Source organism: Plectropomus leopardus, chromosome 12 (genome assembly GCF_026936395.1).
Source record: "Plectropomus leopardus strain MGB_pleo_1.0 chromosome 12, ASM2693639v1, whole genome shotgun sequence".
In the NCBI taxonomy this organism is placed as follows: Eukaryota; Metazoa; Chordata; class Actinopteri; order Perciformes; family Serranidae; genus Plectropomus; species Plectropomus leopardus.
Genome location: NC_142187.1, coordinates 32,837,458 through 32,863,475, shown reverse-complemented (window position 1 = coordinate 32,863,475; position 26,018 = coordinate 32,837,458). Strand labels below are relative to the sequence as shown.

The following is a 26,018-nucleotide window of genomic DNA, read 5'->3' as shown; positions in this document are numbered from 1 at the left end:
TAATATTATTATATATAATGTAGAATAATCTATTATTCTAATAATTTTTTTAATAATAATAATTTTTTTTTCTAAATCTACAGTTTTTTTGCAATTTGTGGATCATTTTTCACCTACTTTCTACTTTTTTCCAAGTTTTTGAATGAAATCGCACATATTTACTCAGACTTAAAACACTTGTGAAAGCCGTTCAAGAAGCATAATTTCGCTCCAGGTGTCAAAGGGTTCGCAAAGACACAGATTCACCAGAGTCTGGATGCACGGCTTGTTCCAGATAAATGAAAGAGACGGAGACCGCAACATCACAGTTTTGACATATCAGTTTTTCTTAATGAGCTGATGTATGATTTACCGTCTGTGCAGAAGCGGAGTGCAATATGTTCTGTATCAGCGGTGCAGCTTGAACACAGAGCATGATAAAATGCAGGGAAACAAAAGTCTCTGATCAGTAACAGGCTCGTGTAACATACTTAAACGAGCGCTTCAAGGACACATGTGGCTCACTCTGGTTTTGACGGGCTGATCTTTGATTCGAAGTGTTATATGAGACTGAAAACTGTAGCTCCTGTCAAACACATGACTTCTGTTTAAAATGTATTTATTTTTTCACCATATACAACTGTCATTTATGGGTGCGGGTGAGGCCCCACCTCTGACGGGAGATGTTGTTAATTTGCAGTCTAATTCTTTTCGTTGCAGAGTTTAATGTCTTCAGTGGACGCTCCAGAGGTGGATCCTGCCTCACAGACGGAGAGTACCTTCTCTGTCGGCTTCACAGACCTACATGGTGAGTCTTTAGTCATCCAAAAAAAAAAAAAAAGTACACAGCTAAAAGTCACGCTGCCCTGAAGTGGGCGGTGGAAGATGTGAGGCAGTCCTTCAAAAGATGTGTGTTTGGACATGGGGAGTGACTGTTTTTCTCCACAAGGTCATGCAGTCCTTCAGAAACCAGGGGGCATAAAAGAGTAGATTTATCAGTTTTGGAAATGAAAAACAAACAGATGGTTGTGAGACGACTGAAAAAAAACACCAAATTCTTTGGCATAAGTAAGGATGACAAATTTTTAGAACTATGAATAAATTAGATAAACAGATAAATTAAATTGTGAGAAAGTTCACGAGTCAAACTGCACTTAAATGCTTCTCACGCATCTTCCTCCTGGCAGCAAAGAAGATCTAAACAATCATAATCCAAGGTTCATGAGTTATGGTCCATAACATGTTTTATGAGGTGTCCGTAACCTTGACCTTTGACCTTCAGATTCTAATTAGTTCATTCTTGAATCCAACTGGACGTACGAGCCAAATTTGAGTGAACTACCTTTATGCCTTCTTTAGATATCACATTCATAAAATTAAGACGGATGCAAGACAGCTGTGACCTTCAACTTCAAACGTCAAATTGTAATCACCTCATTGCTGAGTCCCAGCGAATGTTGGTGTCAAAATTTGAAGAAATTCTCTCACGGTGTTCTTGAGTTATTGAGTTTACAAGAATAAGACGAATGCAAGGTCACAGTGACCTAGTAGCTGGGGAAATGCACTTGTTTGCCTTCTTACTAGCAGTTAAATCAGGAGCTTGGTACCAAGAATGTTTGTCAATTCAATATGAAGCAATTTGGGGTTTGGTATCTTGCCCAAGGATACTTCAGGATATTGACTGGAGGAGTCAGGGATCGAGCCGCTAACCTTCCAAATGTAGGACGATCCGCTTTTCCTCTGAGCCTAGCTGTAGTTTGTCCTTAGACCCTCACACCGACTGAGGAAAAACTCACCCAAAAAACCTTATAACAGGAAAAATGATAGAAACCTCAGGAGGAGCGACTGAGGAAGGATCCCTCTTCCAGGACTGACAAACGTGCAGTAGATGTTGATACTAAGGAGAAATGCACAGCAATAATAACAGTAACAAAAACATGACATGACAATCGTAATAGACATAAAAATGATAAATATGATTTATGATAGCATGTATTGTTACATGCAAATATTGCAGTTGATGTAAGTGGCGATAATAGCCATATGTGTATATTGATATTGGAGGCATGATAATAATTAATAGTAATAATAATAATGGCAGTAAACATCAAGTCTAGTTCCGACGGTCTTGTCGTCAGTGTGAGGTTGTCTTTGGACCGGCACCTTCACGCGGCCGCTCGTCTAACCTTCAGGCCTCAACAACCATTTTCTCCACACAGAGTCTCTGAATGAACTGGAGGACCACGACCTGGATGCTCTGGTTGCTGACCTCAGATCAAAATCATCCACCTCAGAAGAGCTTCTCCCCACAGATCAACACACAGCCGTGACGCAGGAACCTGAGCCAGCAGCTGCCCCTCCTCCACCGTCCAACTCTGCTGGATCCTCCGCAGGGCTGCAGATGGTAACCAAAAATCTGTTACTGATCATAAAAATTAAGTTGTAAAGTCATGAAGAAAATATTACCTTTATTGTGTTTGCAGAGCGAACCCCAGACAAAGACAGACAAAATCAAACTGGCTCTGGAGAAGCTGAAAGAAGCCAAAGTGAGGAAGGTAAAGTCTGCATGTTTTTTTGAGTTTTTCCTGCAGTCACACAGATAAAGTTAAAACAAACTCGCTGTCTTTTCTAGTTGATTGTAAAGGTGCTGATGAGTGACGGCAGCTCAAAGACGCTGATGGTGGACGAGAGACAGACGGTCCGAGAGGTTTTGGACAAGCTGTTTGAGAAGACGCACTGTGACTGCAGCATGGACTGGAGCCTGTGTGAGACCAACCCTGAGCTGCAGATCGGTGAGACATGCTGTCCCCAAATCATATGCAACAGATATAACACTTTTAAATAAAATCACACAGTTTGTTAAACTGCTTCAGTCGGAGCGGGCTATTGGACATGTCCGCACACTGGAGCGGGCTGTTGGACATGTCCGCACACTGGAGCGGGCTGTTGGACATGTCCGCACACTGGAGCGGGCTGTTGGACATGTCCGCACACTGGAGCGGGCTGTTGGACATGTCCGCACACTGGAGCGGGCTGTTGGACATGTCCGCACACTGGAGCGGGCTGTTGGACATGTCCGCGCACTGGAGTGGGCTGTTGGACATGTCCGTGCACTGCAGCGGACTGTCCGTGTCCGCGGGCTGGAGTGGACTGTCAGACATTTCTGCGCTGGAGTGAACTGCCCATGCGCGGTCGGACATGTCCGCGCTGGAGCGGACTGTCAGACATGATCTTTTTATTTTATCCTGAATTGTTCAGTGATTTGAAATGTCTGTTTAAATGTGAGAGCTGTTAATTCATCATCAATAATCGGTTTGATGATTTTTTTTAGAGGATGTATGGTATTTAAAAGTTGCCTCAAAGTCATGGAAAAGACATGAAACAGTCAAGCAAAAATCGTGTAAATGTATGAGTAAAAATGAATGAACGCTGACTGTTGCACATGTTTTCTCACCGTTTCAGAACGAGGTTTTGAGGACCACGAACACTTAGTGGAGCCCCTGTCTGCGTGGACTCGCCTCAGTGAAAACAAAATCTATTTTGTGTCAAAACCTCAGAAGTATGTGATGTTCACAGACCCTCAGGTGAGTGTGAGCGTTTGTTTTCTTCTTGCCAAAGTTTTATTAAATGTTTTAATACCCAGTCAGTAGATTAAACTATGCTTTTCTCCCCCTGAAGTTATTTTACATGTGGAAGAAGAAGAAGGCATGTTTGAGTGGGATTAACGAGCAAGCCAAACAGCTCTTAATCAAGGTCAGTTAACTTGCCATATTACTGATTATTATATTACTCACGTTAACCCTTTCACATGTGCATCAACACTGGTTTTCTTGTACTGTATTCAGATGCCTTACATTAGTATATAAACCCCTTAAATAAAAAAAATGTTTTTTTCAAAAAACATGGGAAAAAACAAAATCAGCAACTCAGCAAGAAAAGTCCCGCAAGCATATAAAATAAGTAAACCGTGACCAAAAAAAAAAATTCAAATTAGTTAGGAAAATGACCAAAAAGTAAGTTTTATTTTATATATTATATTAAAATAATGTTATATTTAAAAAAAATATTTTTTTCAACACTTTTAAAGAAATGTTTGTTTCTTTTTTTTTCTTTTTTAATTTTTTTACTTTTCTTTTTTTATGCTTTTCATTTTTTTAGGTAATTATTATTTTTTTTTTTACTTACTTACTTATTTTACTGATTTTTTTGCTCATTTTAGGGCCATCTCTTGTTAAGATGCTCATCTCCTTCTTCCCATGTTTTTTTTTTTTTAAAGAAATCAATTTCGATCAGGTTTCAAAGGGTTAATGTATTATTAAGTTATAATCAAATCTGTCATGGAAACCTGCCTATTGAATTTTACATTCCCATGCAAGAAATACATTATTACTGATCCTAAACTTTGATAAACAAATTAACTCCACTGTCATCAATATTTATCTTATTTGATTAGAATCATCAATCAAACGATCTAATCTAATTTTGCATGTAATCTTTGTCCTCTGACCCTGCAGGAGCATTTTGGAGGCTCCACCCTCATCGTTCCTAATCTTGAGGGCACGCTGTACCTGAAGGAAGATGGGAAGAAGAGTTGGAAACCTCGATACTTCGTGCTCAGAGCCTCGGGCATCTACTATGTTCCCAAAGGAAAGACAAAGGTATGGTGTCAGGTTTTGAACAACAAAGGATCTACATCATATTTCATTTTAAATTCAGGCTTGTTTGTGGTGCACTGTTGACAGCGATGTATTGTTGCTTTAGAGACAGCAGGTAGGTGTGAGATTACATCTGCAATTTAGCAATCTCGTATAACAGAGAAAATTGTTTTGATTTCGTTTAAAAACACAGGAAAAAAACATACTGAGCGACTAAGCAAGAAATGTCCTGCAAGCTGCAAAAAATAATCTGCAGATTAGTTGGGTGGATAAGTAGATATGATTTGAAAATGAGAAATAATATCCAGGAAACTATATATATAATTCTTTTTCAGTCCTTATTTAGGGCTTTTCTTTTTTTTTTCCTTTTAGTAATTATTAATATTTATTTATTGATTTTTCTTTTACTTTTTTTGGCTGATTTTCAGGTAATTTTCTTGTTACTTTTTCACTAATTTCTTGCTAATTTTTCGGACCATTTCTTGTTGCATGTCGCCTTCTTCCCATGTTGTTTTTTGAAAGAAATCAATTTGCTCAGGTTTCAGAGGGTTAATGTGTGTCATTTCACAAACTAAAAATGGTGACATTTTTAGAACCCAAAGGAGCCCAAAGGAAAGACAAAGGTGTGGTGCATCAAATACATTTTTAACTGATGAAAGTGATCTACATCATATTTCACTTTAAATTCAGGCTTGTTCGTGGTGCACTGTTGACACTAATGTATTGTTGCTCTAGAGACAACAAGTAGGTGTGAGATTACATGTGCAATTTAGCAACCTGTGTGGGCAAAACCGTCTCCCACACACACAGCCTGAGACGACTCTGGTGGGCTGATGTCATGTCAGTGAAACAGATTAAGACTCAGTGATGGTTCATGTTTCACGAGCTGGTTTTTGGCACCAAAGACAAAAAAAAAGAAACTGCTCATTTGCATCTTATTCACTATCTTATTCATAGCAAGCAGAAAGGTGTCAGACCTTGCCACCTGGATTTTAACACCCAGAGAAACAGTTACTGTCAGTATGTTTACATGATGTTAGAAAAAGTCAAATTATTGTGTTAGACCGACTAAAACTACACTTTTAAAATTCATGAAATCATGTTAATCTGCCTTAAATTTAGACTAGATCATATTTCTCAACACACCCAGATAATTTTAGTGAAGTTGAGCTATTCTGTCATGTAAACTCAGTCGGACTCGGCGTTCATGGCGTGCTCCTAGTTGCCGCACCAGCCTCCCTCAATGGTTCGGGTTAGGGACTGTTCATTACTTATGAGAGAGGAAGAGGAGCTACAAAACGGGTCAGGCATTAACAAAAAATGTATGCACCGAGGAGAGGCTTGGGTTTTTGATTTTGGTTTAAGACATACAACTTAAAAAGTTAGCAATTTATATTTATTTGAATAAAAAAGTCCCCCCCACCCCCCTGATAAATAAAGTACAGTCCCACAACACCGGCACAGACGCTAAGAGATGCACTGCTGTGGACGGGGATGCAGCAGAACATCTTTTAGCCACCTAAAAAAATTAATATCAGTGTAAGTGTTCACTATATTTTAATATTTTCTCCTCTTCCATAACAGCTGATGGAGGCAGCGGTAGAGCAGCTCCTCCACTGGAGTAAAATAAGTGTTTTCTCAGCGTAGTCTGGTGTTTTTGATGTAACAGCTTCAAATCCCCGACAGTAAGGGCTGTTTTATGGCAAAGTAAAGCAGTGAAAATATTCTAAATATACATTTAAACCGACAGGACAGTGTTCCAGTTAAATGGCCTGATCGAACTATGACTGGAGCTGGACTAAACTAAACTGTGCATGTAAACGTACTTAATGATTGGCAAGTAGGTATTTTAGGTCAGTGTGCAAAATAATGAAGATTTTACGTTTGTTCATCTGATGCTGACACTTTGTTATTTGTACATTTGCAGTGTTGACAAATGGTGTAATTTTTTTCATGCAAACTATTAACAGCTGTCCACTTGAGGGGAAAAAAAAAAGGTTGGAATGAGTCCGGCAATAATCCTTAAACAGAGAGACGAGATTTTTACCCCTGTGTGCAGAGTATGATGGGTTACATCTGAGCGCTCATGCGTGGCCGAGGCAGAAAGGCACGAAGAAGAAGAAGTGCCGGAGAAATGAAGATGGACAGTGTGAATTAAGGCCTCATCGCTGTTAAAAAGAGCAGCATGTCGTTGTGTCACTGAGACGGGGCGGAAAACAAAAAAAGTCCTTTCAGGCTAACTCCAACAAAAAAATCATCCAAGAGGGAGAAATAGATGGAGGGCGAAACTGTGCGAGGCAGATGTGCAAATCGCAAACATAAGAGAGCTGCAGGAATCATCTGAGGCCAAGGACACGTGAATGAAGCGGACGAAGAATTGGAAGGGATAGTTCATTAGGTAAAGGGAGGAAAAATGGCCAAATTGGACAGAAAAGAGCGTAACTGAGGTTTTACTGCAGCCTGAGGTGGACTGAAGACAAGACACTGTTATTATCAAAGAGATGGAAGAAGAAAAGTGGACAAAGGACCGTGATGAAGTCACAAAGAAACAAAGACAAGAGTGAAAACGCAGTCCTGCACGGGTCACCTCCAATTCCAGGAAGTTTGACTCTGTATTTTCCAGTGAACAACAGCGTCTCTGTCAGTGTGGTAAAATGTGTGAACACGATGTGTTTCTGCTTGAAATAAAAAAATGTAAGGAATGTTACAATGCTGCAGAAAGAAAAACAATCTTTCCTCTGTCATGGAGCGTCGTTTGGACTTTATTTGAGAGTGAAATAAAGACAAATGGCCTCGCACTTCTTTGAAGTGTTTAAATCCCTAATGCCTACCATACAATGACAGAGAGAACATTTATTTCTTCTGCAAAACATGCTGAAAAACAACGAGGATCAGATAATGGAAGAGTCAGCATGTAGCCTGATCCAATTTAAAGGAATACAACACAGAGAAAATAAAGCAAATCCGCAACTATAATTAGAAAATCAAAAAAGCGAACCTCTTCTTAAAGATGTGTTTTCATCTGCACCAGCTGTCCGTTTCAGAAGATCACCTACTATAGGAGACATGTGGGTCTGAATCTGACACCACATTCATACTGCAGCACCAAGTGGACCAAATCTGATTATTTTTTTGCCCCCCATGTGACCCAGATGTGATTGTTTAATGACAGTGTGAACAGCAGATCACACTGGATCTGATCTTTTCAGATCAGATTTGGGGCTCTTCCATATGTGCTTCTAAATCAGATACAGATCAGATTTTAAAAAAAAATGTGACCTCAGACTGAGTAGCCATGCAGAACTCAATGTGACATTTACGTCGTCGGAAGAAGTCTTGGTAGGGGAGTGGCTCTCTGTCCAAGTCCGGTCAGCCTCACCCTGATGCCGGCTCTCCTCCCTTTCTTCGTCTGATGATTTCGGTTTCGTTTCTCCCCTCTGGTCTCACTGGCCACTTGGCGTATGCCGTTGGTGGAGATCCTCTTGCAGTTTGCTGCATTCAGTCCAAAACCCACAAAACTTTTCCCGATGTTAATAAGTGCTTCTCCATCGTAGAAAAGTCGTGCTTCGGCAGAAGGGGCCTTGAAGTCGAAAAAATACAAAAATATAGCAATTGTAGCAAATTAAATTTGAGGAGCTACAGGCTGCTACATCTGCATGTGCTGCTCCAGTTTCAGTTACTTATTAAATGTCAACTGTTTTGGATTGGCAGCTTTTAAACATTACAAATGTCAGTATTTTTGATAACCATGTCTGATTTAAAAATGATTTTATATACAAAAACATAATATGCAGTGATGTCAGTATGGTAATTGTTCCACTTTTCCTCCCAAGCACCTGATCGCTCTGCTGTGGATAACCGGAGATGTATTATCATTATATAAACACCTGAGTTGGTGAGTGAATATGTTCCACTTTATAATATTGTATGTTTTTTTTTCTCTGTCCGACAGTCCTCCAGTGATCTCGTCTGCTTTGTGCATTTTGAAAAAGTCAACATCTATACCACCAACAACTACAAGCAGAAATACAGAGCGCCCACCGACTTCTGCTTCCTGTTGAAGGTAAGATCGACACACGCGATCACAGAGAGTTTAAAGAGGTAAAGACATGAAAGAGCACATTTATATAACTCAAACACTGAGTGGGTGGTGCATGTTTATTCTTTGCACTGTTAAACCACTCCAAAGTCTTCATCCCCCATTTTAGATATTTCAACCCTTTGAAACCGAAGTGAATTTGGTTTCTCTTAAAAAAAAAAAAAAAAAGAGAGCAAGAAATTTGAAAAACAAGTCCAAGAAAATTAACTGAAAATTAGTTGAAAAAATGAATTATAAAAAATACAGAAAATGTTAAAAAAGGAATTCACTTGGAAAAATGGAGAAAGAGCTTAAAAATTTGAAGAAAAATTAAAAAAAAAAATAATCATGATAATAATAATAAAAAAAATAGAATCTATATCTACTCATGTCTTGCAGTTTGTGGAACTTTTCTCACAAAGCTCATTGTCTTTTTTCCATGTTTTTTAAGAAATCCCACCAATTTGCGCAGCTTTAAAAGGTTTAAATACTTGTGAAAGGCGCCTGAAATGAGCACAAGAAAAGTGATGCTGCTCCAGGTTTCAAAGGGTTAACCTGTGTCGTTGGAGAAAAGTTGTCCTGGTTTGACAAGAAAAGAGAGAAATGAACACAGGGTGATGTCTGAAACAATAAGTAACAAGCAGCATATGTTTCATGGAGAAGATGTGCTACATTTTTCCTTCTTAAAAATCTTACCAACCCATCTGTGTTTTTACTGGTTTACAAATCAAACCGTTCAAATGGAACTAGTTTACTTTCTTTCTCTTTGTTTGTTTCTGATTTATTTTTCTGTTAAACACAAAACACAAACAAGCTTTTGAGAGATATAAAAGTTGTCGGTTCTTGATCGTCATCCTGCACTAAAACCTCTCTGTGTTCTCCAACATCAGGTGCCAATCAGAGACACAGTGAGGAAATCAGAAACATCTGAATTAATATAAAAACTTGTGTTCATATACTCTTAAAACAAGATTTTCATTCTTCCTGACACATAGCTCGTCTCTCAGCCCCAGATCTCCAAATACTGACACTTTCTCACTCCTCTCTGTGTTTGATATCGACTCCAAAGGCGCCCGCTTTGCATCGATTTTATCTGATCACTGAATTGATATCGATCCATATCAATGTATCATTACACCCTTAGTATTTACGCCTCATTGTGTTATTGGTCAATAACAAACATGCTTGTTTTAACACCAAAACGTGACGTTTTTTAAACCTAACCACGTAGTTTTGTTGCTTAAACCTGAGTGTTTCACGACATTTTTCACGTTACACTCAGTGCGTTTACAAGCACAGATAAGTGGAGCTACAGTTACAGCTCGATTAGAACATTTTTTTCACCTTTATCTTGTTTTGTTTTCTCCCCCTCTTCTTTTATTTTTTCCTTCTTTCTTCTCCGAACTGATGCTGCTCGACTTACAGGTCAAACCCCGAACGCCTCGGCCAGTTCAGGTGTGATTGAGGCGTATAAGCGAACGCTTAAATTGCTCCCCAACCAATGATCTCGGCGTGTTACTCCCACTTTGAGAAGTTCGATTTAGTCCAGTTTTAGTGAGTTGAATTTTTCGTGGCAACCTCCAGCTCACCTGGCAGTGTGTGCACCCGAAATGCTGCAGCCTTTTGCAGCGGCTCAGGTTTGATTCCAGCCTGAGGCCCTTTGCTGCATGTCATCCGCTCCCTCTCTTCCCCCATTTCCTGTCAATTTTTAGCTATCCTGTCAATAAAGAGAAAAATCCCCACAAAATTATCAAAAAAAAAAAGAAATCTAACATGTAACAACTGAATGTCTTTTCAGCTGTACACGATGCTAAAGGGTCCCGTGTGTAAGTGTTTTAATTTGACGGGCGGGGAATGAGAACGTGTTGAGTCTCTCCGTCACGGTCAGAGACGTCTCAGTTTGTTCATGTTTTAACGATCCAGTTGCCGTGTATGTTTCTGCAGTCCATTGATGTTTTACATTTGTACATTTCATATGGAACAGATCTGCTGAAACTTTGATGAAATAAAAGATTTTTTATAAGTCTTTAACAAACAGCATTTTGACCAAATCCATATTATGCCAAGTATGTTTTATATATACTTCATACAAGGAATTTGCTTTGGTGAAATGGTGCATAACATACACATTTTGAAGGAAAAATTAAATTAAAATCAAAACAAGTATTGCAAAAATCAAGAAACAAAGATAGAATAGAAAAAATTGCAGCAAAAATATGAAAGATGTGCTAGAAAAATGTGTACAATATTTCTGTGGTAAAATGGCAAACTACAAAGAAAAATATGCAGGGATATAGTTTATATATGTAATGTTATATTATTAATGTATTTATGTGGCCCATTTCATGCATAAAATTCAACACAAAGTCCTGAATATAAAAGAACATAAAACATTGTCATGTGTCTTAACATTTTGTTTGAAAGTTTCAACAGATTTAGACCCCTAAGACCTTCAGGCAGACTGTTTCAAGTTTTAATTTTCAACTTCATTTTCTGACAAATCACTAAAACGAGTCGTGGGTTTGAGCACAAATACCACTTGATTAGGTTTAGAAAAAACTTCATGTTTTGGCTTAAAATACTGAATTTTTGTCCCAACAAACAGCTTGAAATGTCCTGATGTGCCGTTAAAAACACCAGTTTTTGTCTTTGTTGGTCTCAAACAGCTGTTCTGCTGCCTGGCAGCCGCCTCGCCAAGGTGTCGTTTACCGTCCGTCCTCCTTCTGATGAAAAACTCATTTACATGTAATCTGAAGTACATCACTCTAGAGACGATATGATATGAATGAAGAATACTATGTAACATGTCGTTTGCAGAAACGTACAACGCCAACGTGTTAATGTGGTGGCCGGGCTGGTTTAGATAAATCTGTTTTGAGCACTCGAGGCTCTGAAGGAGAGCGTCCACATATTTGCAGTCCCATGCAGTTTAGATTATCATGTTTTTGAGACGAGAAAGCGACAACTGGGATGGAAAAGAGAAGCGAACAAAAAGCAGAGAGGTTGTTAGCTGCTCAGAGTGAACAGAAGCAGAGTTTCATGGTGGTTGCAGCCCTTTGGTGGTATTTTATCATGTAAATTACATTTTAATTTGGGCCAAAGGCCTGAACAGAGTGGAACAGCATGTAGCTGCTGCTGCTGCTGCTGCTGCTGCTGGTGTGTGTGTGTGTGTGTGTGTGTGTGTGTGTGTGTGTGTGTGTGTGGTATTGTTCCATGTTAAGGACATACAGAGTTGTATAATAGTACTCCTTTCAGAGACGATGCTCTGAAAAGTCAACCTGTTGGTAGTTTTTGCGTTTTAACCCTTTGAAACCTGGAGTGACGTCTTCTTTTGCTGTGCTCAGACGCCTTTCACGAGTTTTTAAAAACCTTTGAACACTGAGAAAATTATTTTTTCTTTCAAAAGCATGGGGGAGGCAATGAGCAACCTGGCATGAAATGTCTCACAAATTGCTAGAAATTAGTAGTTAGTTAGAGAAATATATGACAAAAAGGCTGAAAATGACGAGCAGGATGCTACAGCTGCTCTCCTGCACTGCAGCAGATAAAGATCAAGTGTCAGGAGGAGATGTAGTAAGGGCTGCTGACAGTGAGCACTTAGTCATGTCGAGGGGAAGTGAGATGACTGAAGAAGAACCAGAAAACCTCGACTGGTTTTTGCCTTTTTAACCTGCGACAAAACAACAAATGAATGTACCCTGGTGCCGTAGTGGTTCCCAGCTGCTTTTACCAGTCCAAAAGTAAGTCATGTGTCATTTCTGAATGGACTGAAAGTGAAATCCAGTTTGTAAAAAACACTTTATGTTGAAGAACAGTGAATTTCCAGCACAGAGCTTTTATTTTGAAGTTCCGTTTCTGTTTATTCTTGCAGTGTGTTTTTATTTTTTATGTTGCATTATGTACATTTTGTGAAATAAAATTGAATATTTCAGCTAGTCCAGAATCTTCTCACTGGGGTTTAACAGACACATCACTCCAGTCCTTGCTTCTCTCCAATGACTCCCTGTTTGTTTTAGGATTTCCATTGTTTGTTTGTCTGTTTATTTTAAATTAAATCAAATTAAATTAATCAAAAGCCTCTTTTCTACTGAAAAACAGATCTTGTTACCAGTTAAACTAGTGTTTATGATTCACAGTGCAGTCACAGCTTGGTGTCGGCTGACCTCTGCTGGCTCTTGTGTGAACTGCAAATACAAATACAAATACAAAAAAAAAAAAAAAAAAAGGCACTTTGTCTCTGACAAGTCATGTGACTTTATGGAAGGGAAACACTAAATCACAGGAGTGCATGTTTAACACCACTGTTCTCTCTGTCTTTTTTTTTCTTTCCAGCATCCCTGCATCCAGAAAGAGTCGCACTACATCAAGTTTCTGTGCTGTGACAACGAACACGCCATGCTGCTTTGGGTCAACTCCATCAGGATAGCAAAGGTCAGATTCAACACTGTGACACAAGTCACTTTAACATTTGGAGTGACACAAAGAGTTAATCAGGTGTGTGTCCTCTGTGTGTGTGTGCAGTACGGGACTGTGCTGTATGAGAACTACCAGGCTGCAGTGAAGAGAGCCTCCAGCCATCAAACCTCTGCTGCTGTCAAAGGTGAGTTTACACATTAAAGCAAGGCCAGTATATTACAGTATGTTACAAAAACTACAGCCTTTTTCTTCACTGAATGTCTCCTTCAAGCACTGAATAGCTAAGATAGATAGATAGATAAACTTTATTGACTGTCCCAAATGGTGACAGAAATTCTCCTTTGACAGGCTGAACACAATACACACACTTCACATAAAACTCAATATAAACACCTTAAAAAATGCACTTAACACACAGGGAGACAGTCAAAAAAATTCAACAGGTAATAAAAAAACAGCACGTGTCCAAGTCTTAGCCCGTTAGTGATGAAAAGTTATCAAAGGTCTGTGCAAAACTTTTATGGTTGTGAGTTTTCCTTTGACACCGTTGCCATGGTTACGCAGAATTTACAGCCAAACAGGAAATTGTTGCAACTTCACTTTGTATTGTCCGACTGGCCCCAAATTTCACAGGTGTGATCAGGCTGCAGCCCTGAACACATCAACACGTCAATTAACTGTGATACTCACTGCGCCACCTACTGGCAAACTGGAAAATATTGTAACTTTGGTGTACATTGTCCAATCTGACCGAAACTTCATAGGTTTGATAAGGATCCCACCCTGGACACATCTGTAAGACAATAGTCATTAGTTGTAATAGCGCCACCTAGTGGCAGCAGGAAGTAAACCTTGCCACACAATTATGTTTTAATTTAAATTAAATTATGTACACCAACATGACATAAAAAATGTATGTGCCCTCCAAAGCCATCTACTGGCTGCTGGAAGTACTACACCATGTTAAATATCTCACTCCAGGGTTCAAACTCTCTGCGTGCATTATCCGACTTTACAGAAATGAACGTTTGCCATTACTCCAACGTACATGGGGGTGCGAGGGCCCTTTCATCACTGCTTGCAGCTGTAATTGAGGTTTGGGATTCATGAGGTTGAGACTTTGATTCTTATCCACGGCAGGTGAATTTTAAAGCCAGTTGCCCAAAGCAAAGAGCGTTATTCAAAGTACAACACAGGTGAAGTGTCAGCTGCATTGGCTCGGTCTGTTAAAACACTTAAACCATGAGATTGCAAGTTTAAGTTCAACAGAGCGTCTAAAACATATAAAGTGTCCGGAGGTTTGGCTCAGTGGGTAAATCAGGTGGTTGGTGTGCCTGAGGTTGCTGGTTCAAGTCTTATCTGGGACAGGTGACATTTGACTTTTATGGCTAAAATAAAATGTCGGCTGATAAATCTGTCTGCTCTGCTGATATCAGGGTCATAAGGTGGAAACTCTTCATCACCTGCACTAGTCTGTAATAGTTTGAGTGTAACAGTACACAGTATACAGTATAACTTCCTCAGCTGCTAACAGCCCACCATCATTTCCACTTAGAGAATGGGTGAAATCAAAGCAGGGCGGTTAGGCTGGGGCACCAGGCCCCCAAAAAACTAAATCTGCCCCTGTTTTCTCATGTTTATTTATGTTGGGGGGAGGGTCATGAAATTTTCCAATCAGTCAGAGAGGCTCAATGAAAAATATTTAGCTCCGGGGATGTCATGAAGGTATTAAAAACATAAATGAATACACAAAGTTACACAACAGTCTTTTAGAAATAAACTGCACTGTCCCCTTTAGATACATTAAAAATTCAGTCATTTTTTTTCAACCGTTAACATCAAAATCAAAGATTCACAACAATAAATGTGTTTGACTCAATAATGTGTTTATTGCATGTCAAAACTTGCTTTATATGCTTATGTTAAACAATTTGAAAGCACCACACCCTGGCTTTAACAGAAAACCTTTAATTTCCACTATACAGCTAACAAGAATGAATATATGGATTGTCCTTATACTTTGTGTCTCTTCTGCAAAAGTGCAATCTTTGATACAGTTTCGGTGAAGCAATAAATTAAACATACACATTCACACATAAATAACAATATTGACCTCTATGTCTATTTGGTCTATTCAGAAATGCGCCTAAAATATTTCTATATTTTGAACAATAAATATAAAAGTCCTTAGTTATCAGGAAAAAAATAATGTTTGACAAAAAGATAAAAAGAAATGTGCAATAGTAAAATAACTGACGGTGACAGTCGGGCATCACATAAAGTCTACTGTATGATTGTGAATTCATTTTTATTAAAAGATGACTCAGTTATGTGAGTTTTGTGTATAATGAGTTCCCGGTGATCTGTGAAACATGTCATAAATAAGATCACCTCCTAATGCTACGCTCACTGTAACAAAGAAAATGTGCCGGCGTCTATAATGCACAAATCCCCCCTTTCTTTAACACCTAAAAAGTATCTGTGAAGTCAAAATGCTACATTATGATGTAGAGTTTCCCTTTACACTCCAGTGCGGTCGTTCTTTTATCAAAGGTAGCCTTTCCGTTTCAATAGGCGCCTCTTTATACTCCGTCTGTGTTGGTGGCTTGAAAAAGCCACAGAGCAACAAAAGTGCAAAAATCATCCCAAATTCATGTTCTCAGGGGATTTTCCTGTCAGGAGAAAAGGTCAAACTGAGTTTTGGTAGTCTGCAGTGTGGCTATAAAGCAAAAGGTAATTAGTGATAATCGACATTTTTTGGTTTTCGGCTCACCTTCTCCTCCGCTGTAAATAAAGCTGCACGAGCCAATGAGAAATCAGAGGCCAGAGAGCAGTCAGCACTGCTGTGAGTGGAGAGAAGTCAAAAGGCCACCAGGACGGTCTCAGGAACTGCAAAAACAGAAACTTTAATTAAAGTGACTGTCTGTTACATGATTGGACACAACTCGGTCATAAAATTACAACTTAAAGGTCCAGTGTATAGGAATTTGTGGTAGCTAGCGTTGAGTTTGGCATATCTCAGACAAGAGTGCACATATTTTCCTTTTTTTCCCTTTATCTCACATGTTCTCATTTATATGGATGCATTTAGTGGGAAAACGCATCACATTCAATAACTTTCACTGGAAACTATGTACATCTTGCACCCCTAACAGACATCACATCACCCCAATCCTCACTTCCCTCCATTCCCTGTTCATTTTACAGTTGATTTTACGATTTTACTGATCACTTTTAAAACCCTTCTGGATCCAGTCTACATAACAGAAATATTGACCCCATATGAGCGAATCGCAGCCTTGGATCTTCAGGTTGGGCCCTTCTGGCCGATCCAAAGTCGAGGCTTAAAACTAGAGGTGACCGTGCTTTCGAACGACTTGCACGAGGAAATATAGCTCATAAAATAAGTGACGTCTTTTAAATCACTTTTTAAAACCTATTTTTTTAGACTTGCTTTTGTGTACCTATTTTATTTACTTTTATCTGCAGATTTATCCCTATTATTTATCCCTATTATTATCAGATTTTATTTGCTTCTATTGTTTTTGGTCTATTATTTGTATTATTTTATATTGACATTTTGTGTCCTGCATCGTGCATTGTTTGTTCTCTTGTTGTAATTTTATCCAAACTCTACCAATAGGACTGTTTGGCTTTCTGTTGTTGTATTGCCTTCTATATATTCTAGATTTCTGTTTTACTTTGTGGTATATTTTATGTGTCTTTTTGGCCATTTTGAATCTCTTCCTGGTCAGTAAGTATTAATCTGGGGGGCATTTTTCGAGTAAAAGTCACGAGGGCCCCTGAGACCCTGAGCCTGAGCCTGAGCCTGGTAGGACCCCTGAGTAATCACTTCATGACTGAAACTTCTACTGTGCGCCAAACAATTAGCAAACTATATTGGCAGATTAAAAAATGTGAAAATGTGAATGTCGCAAACTAGAGATAAAATTAAGTTTGTTTGTTCTGGGCTACTGTAGAAATATAACAGGATCTGTGGAAGAGGACTCGCTTTGTATGCAGACATAAACTGCTTATTCTAAGGAAAAGAGAGCAGTTTTAGTCATTTTAAACTTATATAACATAGTTACGAATATTATATAGGCCTATTTCTGTAAATAGACGCCCCTAAATCCTGCACGCTGGACCTTTAAGGAGCAGAAAAACATGAATGTTGTAGAAATATCTAATAAAGACCTTTTGTGCTACAGGTAGGGAATCCTCCTGCCTTGGTGAAGATGATCTTGACTGAAAAACAAATCTATATATAATATGTTGTCATGGACACTGTCGTCAACAATGTTACATTTCGGTAAACACTGTGGTTAACACCTCTGGTCTCTCACCTGCGACACCGTCAGCGCCTCCAGAGCGTGCAGCCTGTGCAGCACCGTGGCCATGTCGTGCTGCAGCCTCAGCAGAGCTGTTGCTATTTGCTCATTGACGTTTCCCCTGGCAACGCCGCCGGTGTGTCGGCTCTGTGGCACACAACAGCAGGCAGCATCGACGCTGCCGCGCCGCGGAGAGCTGCAGGTAGCCCTTGGCGACTGCGAACCTGAAACCAAAACAATGAAAACTGTTTAAGTGTGCTAGATGCCTCTGAATGCTTAGGAGGATGATTTAAGAGCACATGTAAGGAGGAAGGTTAATTAGGGACACAGTGTCAGTTTAAATCAAAGTGGACAGTCTCACCTCTCCCTCTTCTTGACAAGGAGCTGTTGTGCTGGCTCGTACTAATCCCGTCTTTAAGGTAGGAATCTCCCAGGAGGGCTTGATCCTCTCCTCCATTCAGCGTGGTGCTGCTCTCGAACCAAAGATCCCTTTGCCTCACTGAGGCCGCTCCTGATCCAGCTGACAGTATTTTGGACGTAGACAGCCCCTTGTTTTGGGAAAAAAAAAGTTAGACAGTTCAAACAGCCGTTCAGTGGCGGTTCTAGACCAGTTTCACTGGGAGGGCCAGGCTGGGGCCAAGGGTTTTGTCACATTCAACCCAGGCAAAAGAGACAAAAACAAGCGTTCAAGCATTCAAAATCTTTAGTTTAAATAACAGTAAAGTAGTATAAAGTACTGGCGCACAGTGACAGTATTCCTGTTACAGTTATGTTACAATTTTCTACAATATTGCAAAAAAATAAAAATAAAACATTCTCGTTGGCTTCAGCAACAAAGCAGTGTTCAAGCCTTCAACATTTTTAGTCCAGCAATAACAAAAATACCATTATTGGTATCTGTTTCAGTAACAATAAGGAAAATGAAAACATAATAAAACAATAAGAGCAGCAGATAAAGCCTTTATAAGGCGAGTCTAGAGGGTCTCTGCACCCTTCTCTGTTTTCCTTTATAGGATTCCACATGACAGCAACTGTATAACTATATTCTTTATTCTTCCATCATTAGTTTAAAAACTCATTAAATTTGTGTTTTACCTTAATTCGTTATGCCTTTCTTTCTGTTGTGTTGCCATGATTAAAGGAATAGTTTTACATTTTAGGGAACACATGAGAAAATTGATACCGTTCTTATCTCTCTCTATTGAAGTAATACTTCACTTCTCAGTATTTTTATTTTTAATTATATTTTTGTATTTTATTATTATTTTCATTATCTTTTTTTGACACTTTCATCTGTGGGTATGGTGCTGTTAGACTATAGAAATCTTATTTGAGTTGCACTGTTAGCGTAGATATGGAGCCGCCTCTATTTACATCCAGCATTATTGAAAGTATGATGGTTGATCGCCTGATGGTTGTCAGTTATGCTGAGAGGTATTTTTATGTTTTTCTACATTTCTATGATATTATATACAGCCTTTTTTGGGGGTTCTTTTTTAATTAGATGACGGTATTTTCTATGTAAATACTATTTGCGGCGTTTTATGCAGGTGAGGCTTGGGCTTATATGAGATGGTTGCTTTATATTTATTGTTTATCAAGTCTGAAGAACATTTAGCTCAATAAAAGCTGCAAGGGGAGCTGACGTGTGCGCACTTTTCTCTGTTTTTGCTTGAAAAAAAAGTTAGACTGTTTGAACAGCCTCCATTAGATTAAAAACTCATTCAATTTCTATTTTACTTTAATTCATTATGACTTTCTTTTGTTGTGGTGCCATCATTAAAGGAATAGTTTGACATTTTTAGGAAATACATGAGAAAATGAATATCTTTCTCATCTCTCTCTATTAAAGGAATCCGTCACTTCCCAAAAGATTTACTATAATAGTTTTGTTGAATAATAATTAGGCAGCTCTTTCCCTCTGCGTCCACTTCTTCTGGTTATGGCTACGTATTTAGGATGGAGGAATGAGAGTGGCATCATCTCATTTAGGGCTTAAAAATAAAGTGGATATTTGTGTCAAGTTATTTCTTTAATGTGGTGCACACGTTGGCGAGGAGGGACAGCGTACCTCTTCCATGGCCAGATGCTCCATCGAGTCACAAAATTCCTCGTTATCCGAGTCTGTGGATCTGTGATTTTTCTCATGAACGGCATCGCTGTGACCTGAACACGGACAATATGCTAAATGATGTCGTTTTTTAAAGTACTTACACATAATAAACATTTATTTGTTGTATTTATGTGATATTTTTCCCACAGTGATAAAATGTTTCACCATATCTTAATATTTGAACACCTTGAAACCTGGAGCAACATCGCTTTTCTTGTGCTGCTTTCAGATGCCTTTCTTACATAGTTAAACCTTTAAAATCTGAGCAAATTGGTGCGTTTTTTTGTTAAAAAAAAAAAAAAAAAAGTCAGTGACCATCTTGGTATGACAAATTGCAAAAACGTAACAGTTTGAGATTTTCTGTTTTTTAGGGTAAAATGTCTTTCAGATAAAAAAAAACAAAAACAAACTTTCAGGTATTTTCTTGTACTTTTTGATGATTTTTTTTTCCTTCTAATTTTTGGGTCTTCCTCCCATTTACTGAAGGAAGCTAAGGTTTCAAAGGGTTAAAGTTTTACACTAAATGAATCTAGAAGAGCAATATCATTATTAAACTAGTTTGAGATACACATTGTCAAATACTGTGCTTTTATATACATGCAGTATTATATAATGTGTACTCTTACCACTCAGGTGTCCGTTAAAGTGCATGTAGGAGTCGTACTGCACACTGGGCTCTATGGAGCAGCTCAGCTCCTCCTCCTCCACCTCGCTGTTGAGGGAGCTGTGCGTCCCGTTGGTCGGGGAGGACATGCTGGGCTCCACGCTGCTGCTGGAGCCCCTGGTGTCGGACCTCCACCTCTTGTCCACCATCAGCAGCCTCGGATTGGGCCTCCAGTCTGAGAGAGTACACAGGAGAGAAAGAGTGAGAGTATGACAAAGAATAATTAAAAAGTGCAGTTCTTTTTTTTTTTTTATGTTTCTAGCCATATCTCGCTCCGTGGATGTAGTTAGTGCAAATTACAGTTTTCTTTATCTCACTGAAATACTGCTCTCATTCATGTGTGTATTCAAAACACATCACATTCAATTACTTTTAATAGAAACTACGTGCAAAATTAATTCAAAGGGCGTCGATTTATGGTGTAAATGTAATTATTGAAGAATTGTGGGATTGTAAAAAGATGTTTTGATGTGGGCCTAGTTAAGCTGTTGTTATATATGGACCCCGATTACTTAATTCATCAAGAATTTTCGGAGAATTCATTCACCAGAAAAGATTTCTTAGCGTAACACAAGGCGAGTAATTGACATACAAATGATCATTTGGGGGATGAAGTATTCTTTCAAGAAAAATTCACTATAAAAATTCAACAGCTTCACCCTTTAAATGATGTTAAAAACAGCAGAGTGTAAGTTTCACAACACAGCAAATATCACAGCACAAAACAGCTACAACAGTAACTACAATAATAACTACAGATGGTACCTTTTTCCTCCTCCTCCTCTTCCTCCTTGTCTTCGTCGTCAGTATTGTCTTCTTCATCCCCATTCTCCTCTTCCTCACTTTTCCTCCAATCACTACTCTCCTCATTTCTCTCCACTTCACTATTTTCTTTGCTTCCCTCTGCCTCCTCGCTACTGACACTTACGCCATGAGCACTGCTGTCATTTTCCTGGAGGTTTTGTATATCATCCCACAGATCCCCATAGCCTGAGCGATGAGGGAAACACTCGTGATTAACTCTTTGGCACAGCTCGTGCTGCACGTTGTACATCCACACAGAGAAAAGACACACACACAGTCGGCTGACAGAACATTTTGCACCTCACGGCTTCTACATCTACACCACAGAGTGCAAATTACGACGTGAGCAAACAACTGACACTCTAACCACAGTGCAAACAAGAAAACAAGAGATTTTCATCTATCTAAGAATCCATCAGTTCCTGTATTTGAAGCCAAAGACAACATGCACTCATCTGTGTTTTATCAGTCAAACAAAGCAACTGAATTCTATTAAAATACGCTTAAAATACACTGCGGGAACAGTCTATCAAACTCCACTGCTACTGCAAACAACAAAGACTTGCCTTCCATTGTTGGTTTGTGACACTGTCTGATCAGCTCATCTAATGATAAAAACACAAGTAAGACAGGCTCAGTACAGAAAAAATGTCGTCTGTGTGACTAACAAAGAGAATTAACATCAGCACTAAATCCCACCTGAGCAGCAGTTTTCTCCCTGGACTGTATTCTGTTTTTATTCTGCCATCTCTGATCGTGTTTTTTACCTGAATGATTTGCAAAAGGCCTGGTGAAGGCTCTCCTGTCCACCACATTTTCTTCATCTTCCTCTCCTCTTCCGTCTACCTCTGCGTAGAAGTTATCCAGCTTCTGAATCAGGTCTGACACTTCATCTGAGATCGGAATGGTCTCCAAAATCTGACATAACGCACAAATAATACCCGTTTATGCATATTCTCCCAATCCATTTCAACATAATTTCAAATTGTCACAACAAGATGCTTGCTTTTGCAAAAACAGGTGTGGCAAAACTGTCAACAAGTCAAAAGAAAACAAGTTAATTAGATATAATTACACATAGAAAAGGCGGACTGATTCAGTCCGATGGAAAAGTTAATTAAAGCTGATTAAAAACAGCTGCTGTTGTGCCTGAACGCCACTCAGGTGAAAAAAATACAAAATTTACAAAGGCAGTTTCTGTTGTTATTTAAGGCGGTCTATGCAGCAAAAAAGACACAAATAATTTTGAAAATGGTGCTACATAACCAGAGAAAACAACCAGACAACCACCAGAATGCACTGCGCCGCACCGGACCAGTAAACGCTCTAACTGGTTGGTGACGTCATAGCCTCTCAAACATTAACTGCCTAAAACACAGTTATTACAGTTCAAAGAAAGCCACATGCTGGGGGCACTCACTAGCTCACCAAATAGAGCGGGCACCCCATGTTCAAAGGTTATGTTTTGCTGCAGCAGCCGCGGGTTTGATTCCCCTCTTGGCCCTTTGTTGCATGTCATCCCTTCTCATTCTCTCTTTTTCATGCAATAGCTGTCCTATCTAATAAAGGCCAAAAAAGCCCCAAAATTATCGTAATAAAAATATTGGCAGTGTCTGTAAAGACTCCGAAAAAAAAAACTAAAAAACTAACCAACTTTTGCATTAGAAAAACGGTTAGCCTCCATAAACACACAATATATTTTAAATATGCATGTTGGTACTGTGTGTGTTATAGACACACACACACTTTTCTTACCACATAAAAACATTAATGCACAGAGAGATGTGAGTTCCAAGTTTATTGACTTTTTTTTATTATTATGCAAACTGCCTCTTTATAGCTTTAGTTTCCACTGAAAGGACTTACCAGCTGGATGTTCTCAATATAATTCTTCATGGCTTCCTCCTTTGTCATATTTCCTAAAGAGCTCCATGCGTCCCTGAAAACACAAAGTCTCACTTCAACACTTGAACCCAGATGGGAAAGTGAACACTGAATAACTGGAAATGTGCAGCTACAGCCGGTTCAAATGGTGCAGAAATCTATTACGTATATCTGATTGATCGGCCTGCAGTATTGTGCAGCGATAAATAAAAACATGTCATTTGAAATGTTTATTTTTTAAAGTTACTGCAAAACATGAAACTGCACTTGCTCTGACTCCATAACTCTGAATTTAGATGTGGAATATAACAATAAATAAAACAAGGTAATGTGCATATTACAGACATATCACAAGTACATTAGAAGTAACAAAAGTATGTAAATTTAGAACAACAAAGCTGATCCGTCCAATGTGCTGTCTAAACGACATAGAAAATAAGTTTTTTTATTGTGAACTGTGTGAAGCTTTGTTTGTGAGATTAAAAGTAGATATTGATTTTTTTCACAACTCTGAGATTTCAGTTTACTTTTTCAAAATATGCACATGTTTTTATTTATGTGCAAAACTAAATCTTTATCTTGGTCAAGATGATACAAATTTGGTAGTTTATTTTGTTGTCTTTTGTTTTATTTTTCATTTTTTTGTGTTTCTTTTCTTTATCCACATTTCTTGTTTTGTACATCCAATACCAGAGGATGACTATCACAGTGTCTTTTAATCCCATGTGGGATGGACTGGAAAAGCTACAGCACTTAAAATTAACTGAAATGAATAAAAATGAACAAATGGATTCTTCTTATACACTGTATCTGCAAAATAGCTCCTTGTCCTTTTATCCAGTGATCCATGAGACATGTCTGCAACCAACACGTGTTGAATTTTGCACTTTGCACATAGATACGGCACTCTGCACAATGCACTTTATGCCATACAGTTTACAGTTACTGCATGTTTATCCTCTGTATTAATTATTGTATTTTTTTGCGTCTTTTTTTCCCCATTTTTCTTCCTTTCTTGATACTTCTACTGTCTGTTACCTGCCAAGCAACTATGGATGTAAATTAGCAGTCCAGCTAACTGGCATATTTACATTTATTTATGTATTTTATGCTGTTGTTCAATAATATGCTGTGCCCCTTTAAATAAACTATAAATAAATATATAATGTACCATTTGGCTTTTCCTCGAGTGTCCCAAAAGCCGCTTGGTCTGGGGATGTTGCAGGGCCCCAGGGTGGCCTGCTTGAAGTAACTGTAGAACATCAGCATCATGTCATCAGACGGCTGGAAAGGACCTGAGAAATATTAAAAGAAAAACATACGTGTGGAGGACAGCTTGAAAACATATGCAAAATGTTACGCTGAGTTTTACTAGACTTAAGAAATGACTGATTCAGGTAATCAGCTCTTATCCTGGCAGCAGCTTTATCAATGACAGCTCTCAAATACTCTGCATGTATGTAGGTCAATCACCTGGAGTATTTACACACAAACAAGCACACACTTCACACATAGCTGAGCACCAGTATAGTCAATTTTCATTCAGGTTACAGGACAATAAAGTCAGCTATCATCACCTTCTTCAGGCAAACTCCGGATCACTTTAACTGCAGCAACAAATTTCGCCTCCAGGCTGCGTTTGTCCTCCTCCTGCGCCATGCTGAGCCCCAACGAGGATGACATGAAGGAGTCCTCACATCTTTAACAACAATATCAAGCAATTAATGGGAAAAAATCAAGGCAGATCAGGAAGTGTGCAGCAAAGGGACACTTCAGCCTAATTTTGGCATCACTGCAGCTGGTTGCCACTTGTCTTATCTAAGGAGGAAGACTGTTTTCTCTTTAATCTGGGAGATTTTAGCATAAATTTGGTCTATTTAATAAACCCTTGTCGGTTTAGCGCCAATAAACTATATTATTTAACATGAATGATAATCCGTATGGCTGATTTAATATAAACTCACCTCAAAGTTCATATTCGCCGGTGTAATAATTATTTCATTAGCCCGGTGTTTGTCTGCAATATGCAGCAGAAAGCCAATTTCGACTCCGGTCAAGGATGAGCCAAACAGTCAACGTCTGATTACCAAATATATCTGGTTAATGTAGTTTTTACGGAACAAAATGACGACGTACAGCCGGTTAAAACGCAACGTGCACTACTTCAAGTCCCACAAACCCCTCTGAGCAGGGATTTAAACCGCGGTGATGTGTGGGAAATGTAGTGTTGTGAGGTTGTGCCTTACAGAGCAAAAATAAGGTGTTCGAGCTTTATCCTAAATTATTTATGAGGAAAATGTTGTGAAACCATGCAAGAACTATCATATGTCTGTAAAACTCAATTGTGAATTTCAGGGAATCACATTTTCTGCATTGTGCTGAAGTCATCATTACATTTAATTCATGACATCTAATTATTTCTTGATGTGTGTGTTTGTATGTTCTTCTTTCTGCATTGCGCTCTATGTATTTATTGGTTTTTATTGGAGTACTGTTTACTGACTGGTCACTTTTTCTGATCGCATTGTTTGTCATTTATATTTTGTTCTTTATTTTCTTTAACTTTTCTCCTTTTTTGTTTTTGTTTGTTTTTCTCCTTAAGTTGGGGGAGGGCATTTGTGTAAATATGCAGTTATATTTATATATATATTTAGTAGTATTAGTATTATTATCATCATTATAATAATTATATTTGTGTTACATTTATAGTTGTTGTTTTATTTTATTTTAATTTAATTCTAACCTACATTTTTCTGATGAGCTTAAATGTCATCCAAATAGAATAAATTGAATTGAGTGCAAATAAAATTGTGTGTGTGTGTGTGTGTGTATATATATATATATATATATATATTGTAGTAGTAGTATTAGTATTATTATAATTATATTTGTGTTATATTTATAGTTATTGTTATCTGTTTAATAAAATAAAATAGAATCACCACCATTATATTGTGTGATATGTATAGCTGTTTATTTTATTTTAATTTAATTCATTTTTCTGATGAGCTTACATGTCTAAAACACACACACACACACACACACACACACACACACACTACATATATTTAGTAGTAGTAGTAGTATCACCATT

General features: G+C 38.5%; 2 protein-coding genes across 4 annotated transcripts in view; one reads left to right on the top strand and one right to left on the bottom strand.

Moving 5' to 3' along the window:
- Positions 1–24,228, top strand: part of LOC121951900 (amyloid beta A4 precursor protein-binding family B member 1-interacting protein-like) — a 52,652-nt gene extending 28,424 nt beyond the window's left edge. The window contains exons 3-13 of the mRNA XM_088085860.1: positions 700–787; positions 2,199–2,383; positions 2,463–2,534; positions 2,612–2,771; positions 3,442–3,563; positions 3,658–3,732; positions 4,494–4,637; positions 8,587–8,697; positions 13,045–13,143; positions 13,234–13,312; positions 20,206–24,228. Of these exons, the coding sequence (XP_087941986.1) occupies positions 700–787; positions 2,199–2,383; positions 2,463–2,534; positions 2,612–2,771; positions 3,442–3,563; positions 3,658–3,732; positions 4,494–4,637; positions 8,587–8,697; positions 13,045–13,143; positions 13,234–13,312; positions 20,206–20,216 (1,146 nt within the window). The 3' untranslated portion in view covers positions 20,217–24,228. The remainder of the gene's footprint in view (positions 1–699; positions 788–2,198; positions 2,384–2,462; positions 2,535–2,611; positions 2,772–3,441; positions 3,564–3,657; positions 3,733–4,493; positions 4,638–8,586; positions 8,698–13,044; positions 13,144–13,233; positions 13,313–20,205) is intronic.
- LOC121951901 (acyl-CoA-binding domain-containing protein 5-B-like) lies at positions 13,337–25,016 on the bottom strand. Of its 3 annotated transcripts, XM_088085857.1 has the most exons (14): positions 24,889–25,016; positions 24,502–24,623; positions 24,096–24,219; positions 22,907–22,979; positions 21,808–21,958; positions 21,607–21,645; positions 21,002–21,226; positions 20,199–20,411; positions 19,531–19,625; positions 17,821–18,007; positions 17,475–17,683; positions 17,326–17,376; positions 15,902–16,017; positions 13,338–15,800 (listed from the first exon to the last, which is right to left on the bottom strand). In XM_088085857.1, exons 2-14 carry the CDS (start codon positions 24,605–24,607, stop codon positions 15,788–15,790), a joined length of 1,602 nt encoding a protein of 533 aa, XP_087941983.1. In that variant the 5' UTR covers positions 24,608–24,623; positions 24,889–25,016; the 3' UTR covers positions 13,338–15,787. The 3 variants fall into 3 exon arrangements, with proteins under 3 accessions (XP_087941984.1, XP_087941985.1, XP_087941983.1); XM_088085858.1 differs by lacking the exon at positions 24,889–25,016 and having other exon boundaries at positions 13,337–15,800; positions 24,502–24,640; XM_088085859.1 differs by lacking the exons at positions 21,002–21,226; positions 21,607–21,645 and having other exon boundaries at positions 13,337–15,800.
- Between the last annotated feature and the right edge of the window lie 1,002 nt (positions 25,017–26,018).

Excerpts from the sequence above, each read along its gene's own strand:
- LOC121951901 (XM_088085857.1), bottom strand. The coding sequence starts at position 24,607 with ATGTCATCCTCGTTGGGGCTCAGCATGGCGCAGGAGGAGGACAAACGC. Across the intron at positions 17,684-17,820 it reads CTTGTCAAGAAGAGGGAGAG|GTTCGCAGTCGCCAAGGGCT; the intron begins GTGAGACTGTCC and ends TTTTGGTTTCAG. Across the intron at positions 16,018-17,325 it reads CCCTACCTGTAGCACAAAAG|TTCCTGAGACCGTCCTGGTG; the intron begins GTCTTTATTAGA and ends CTGTTTTTGCAG.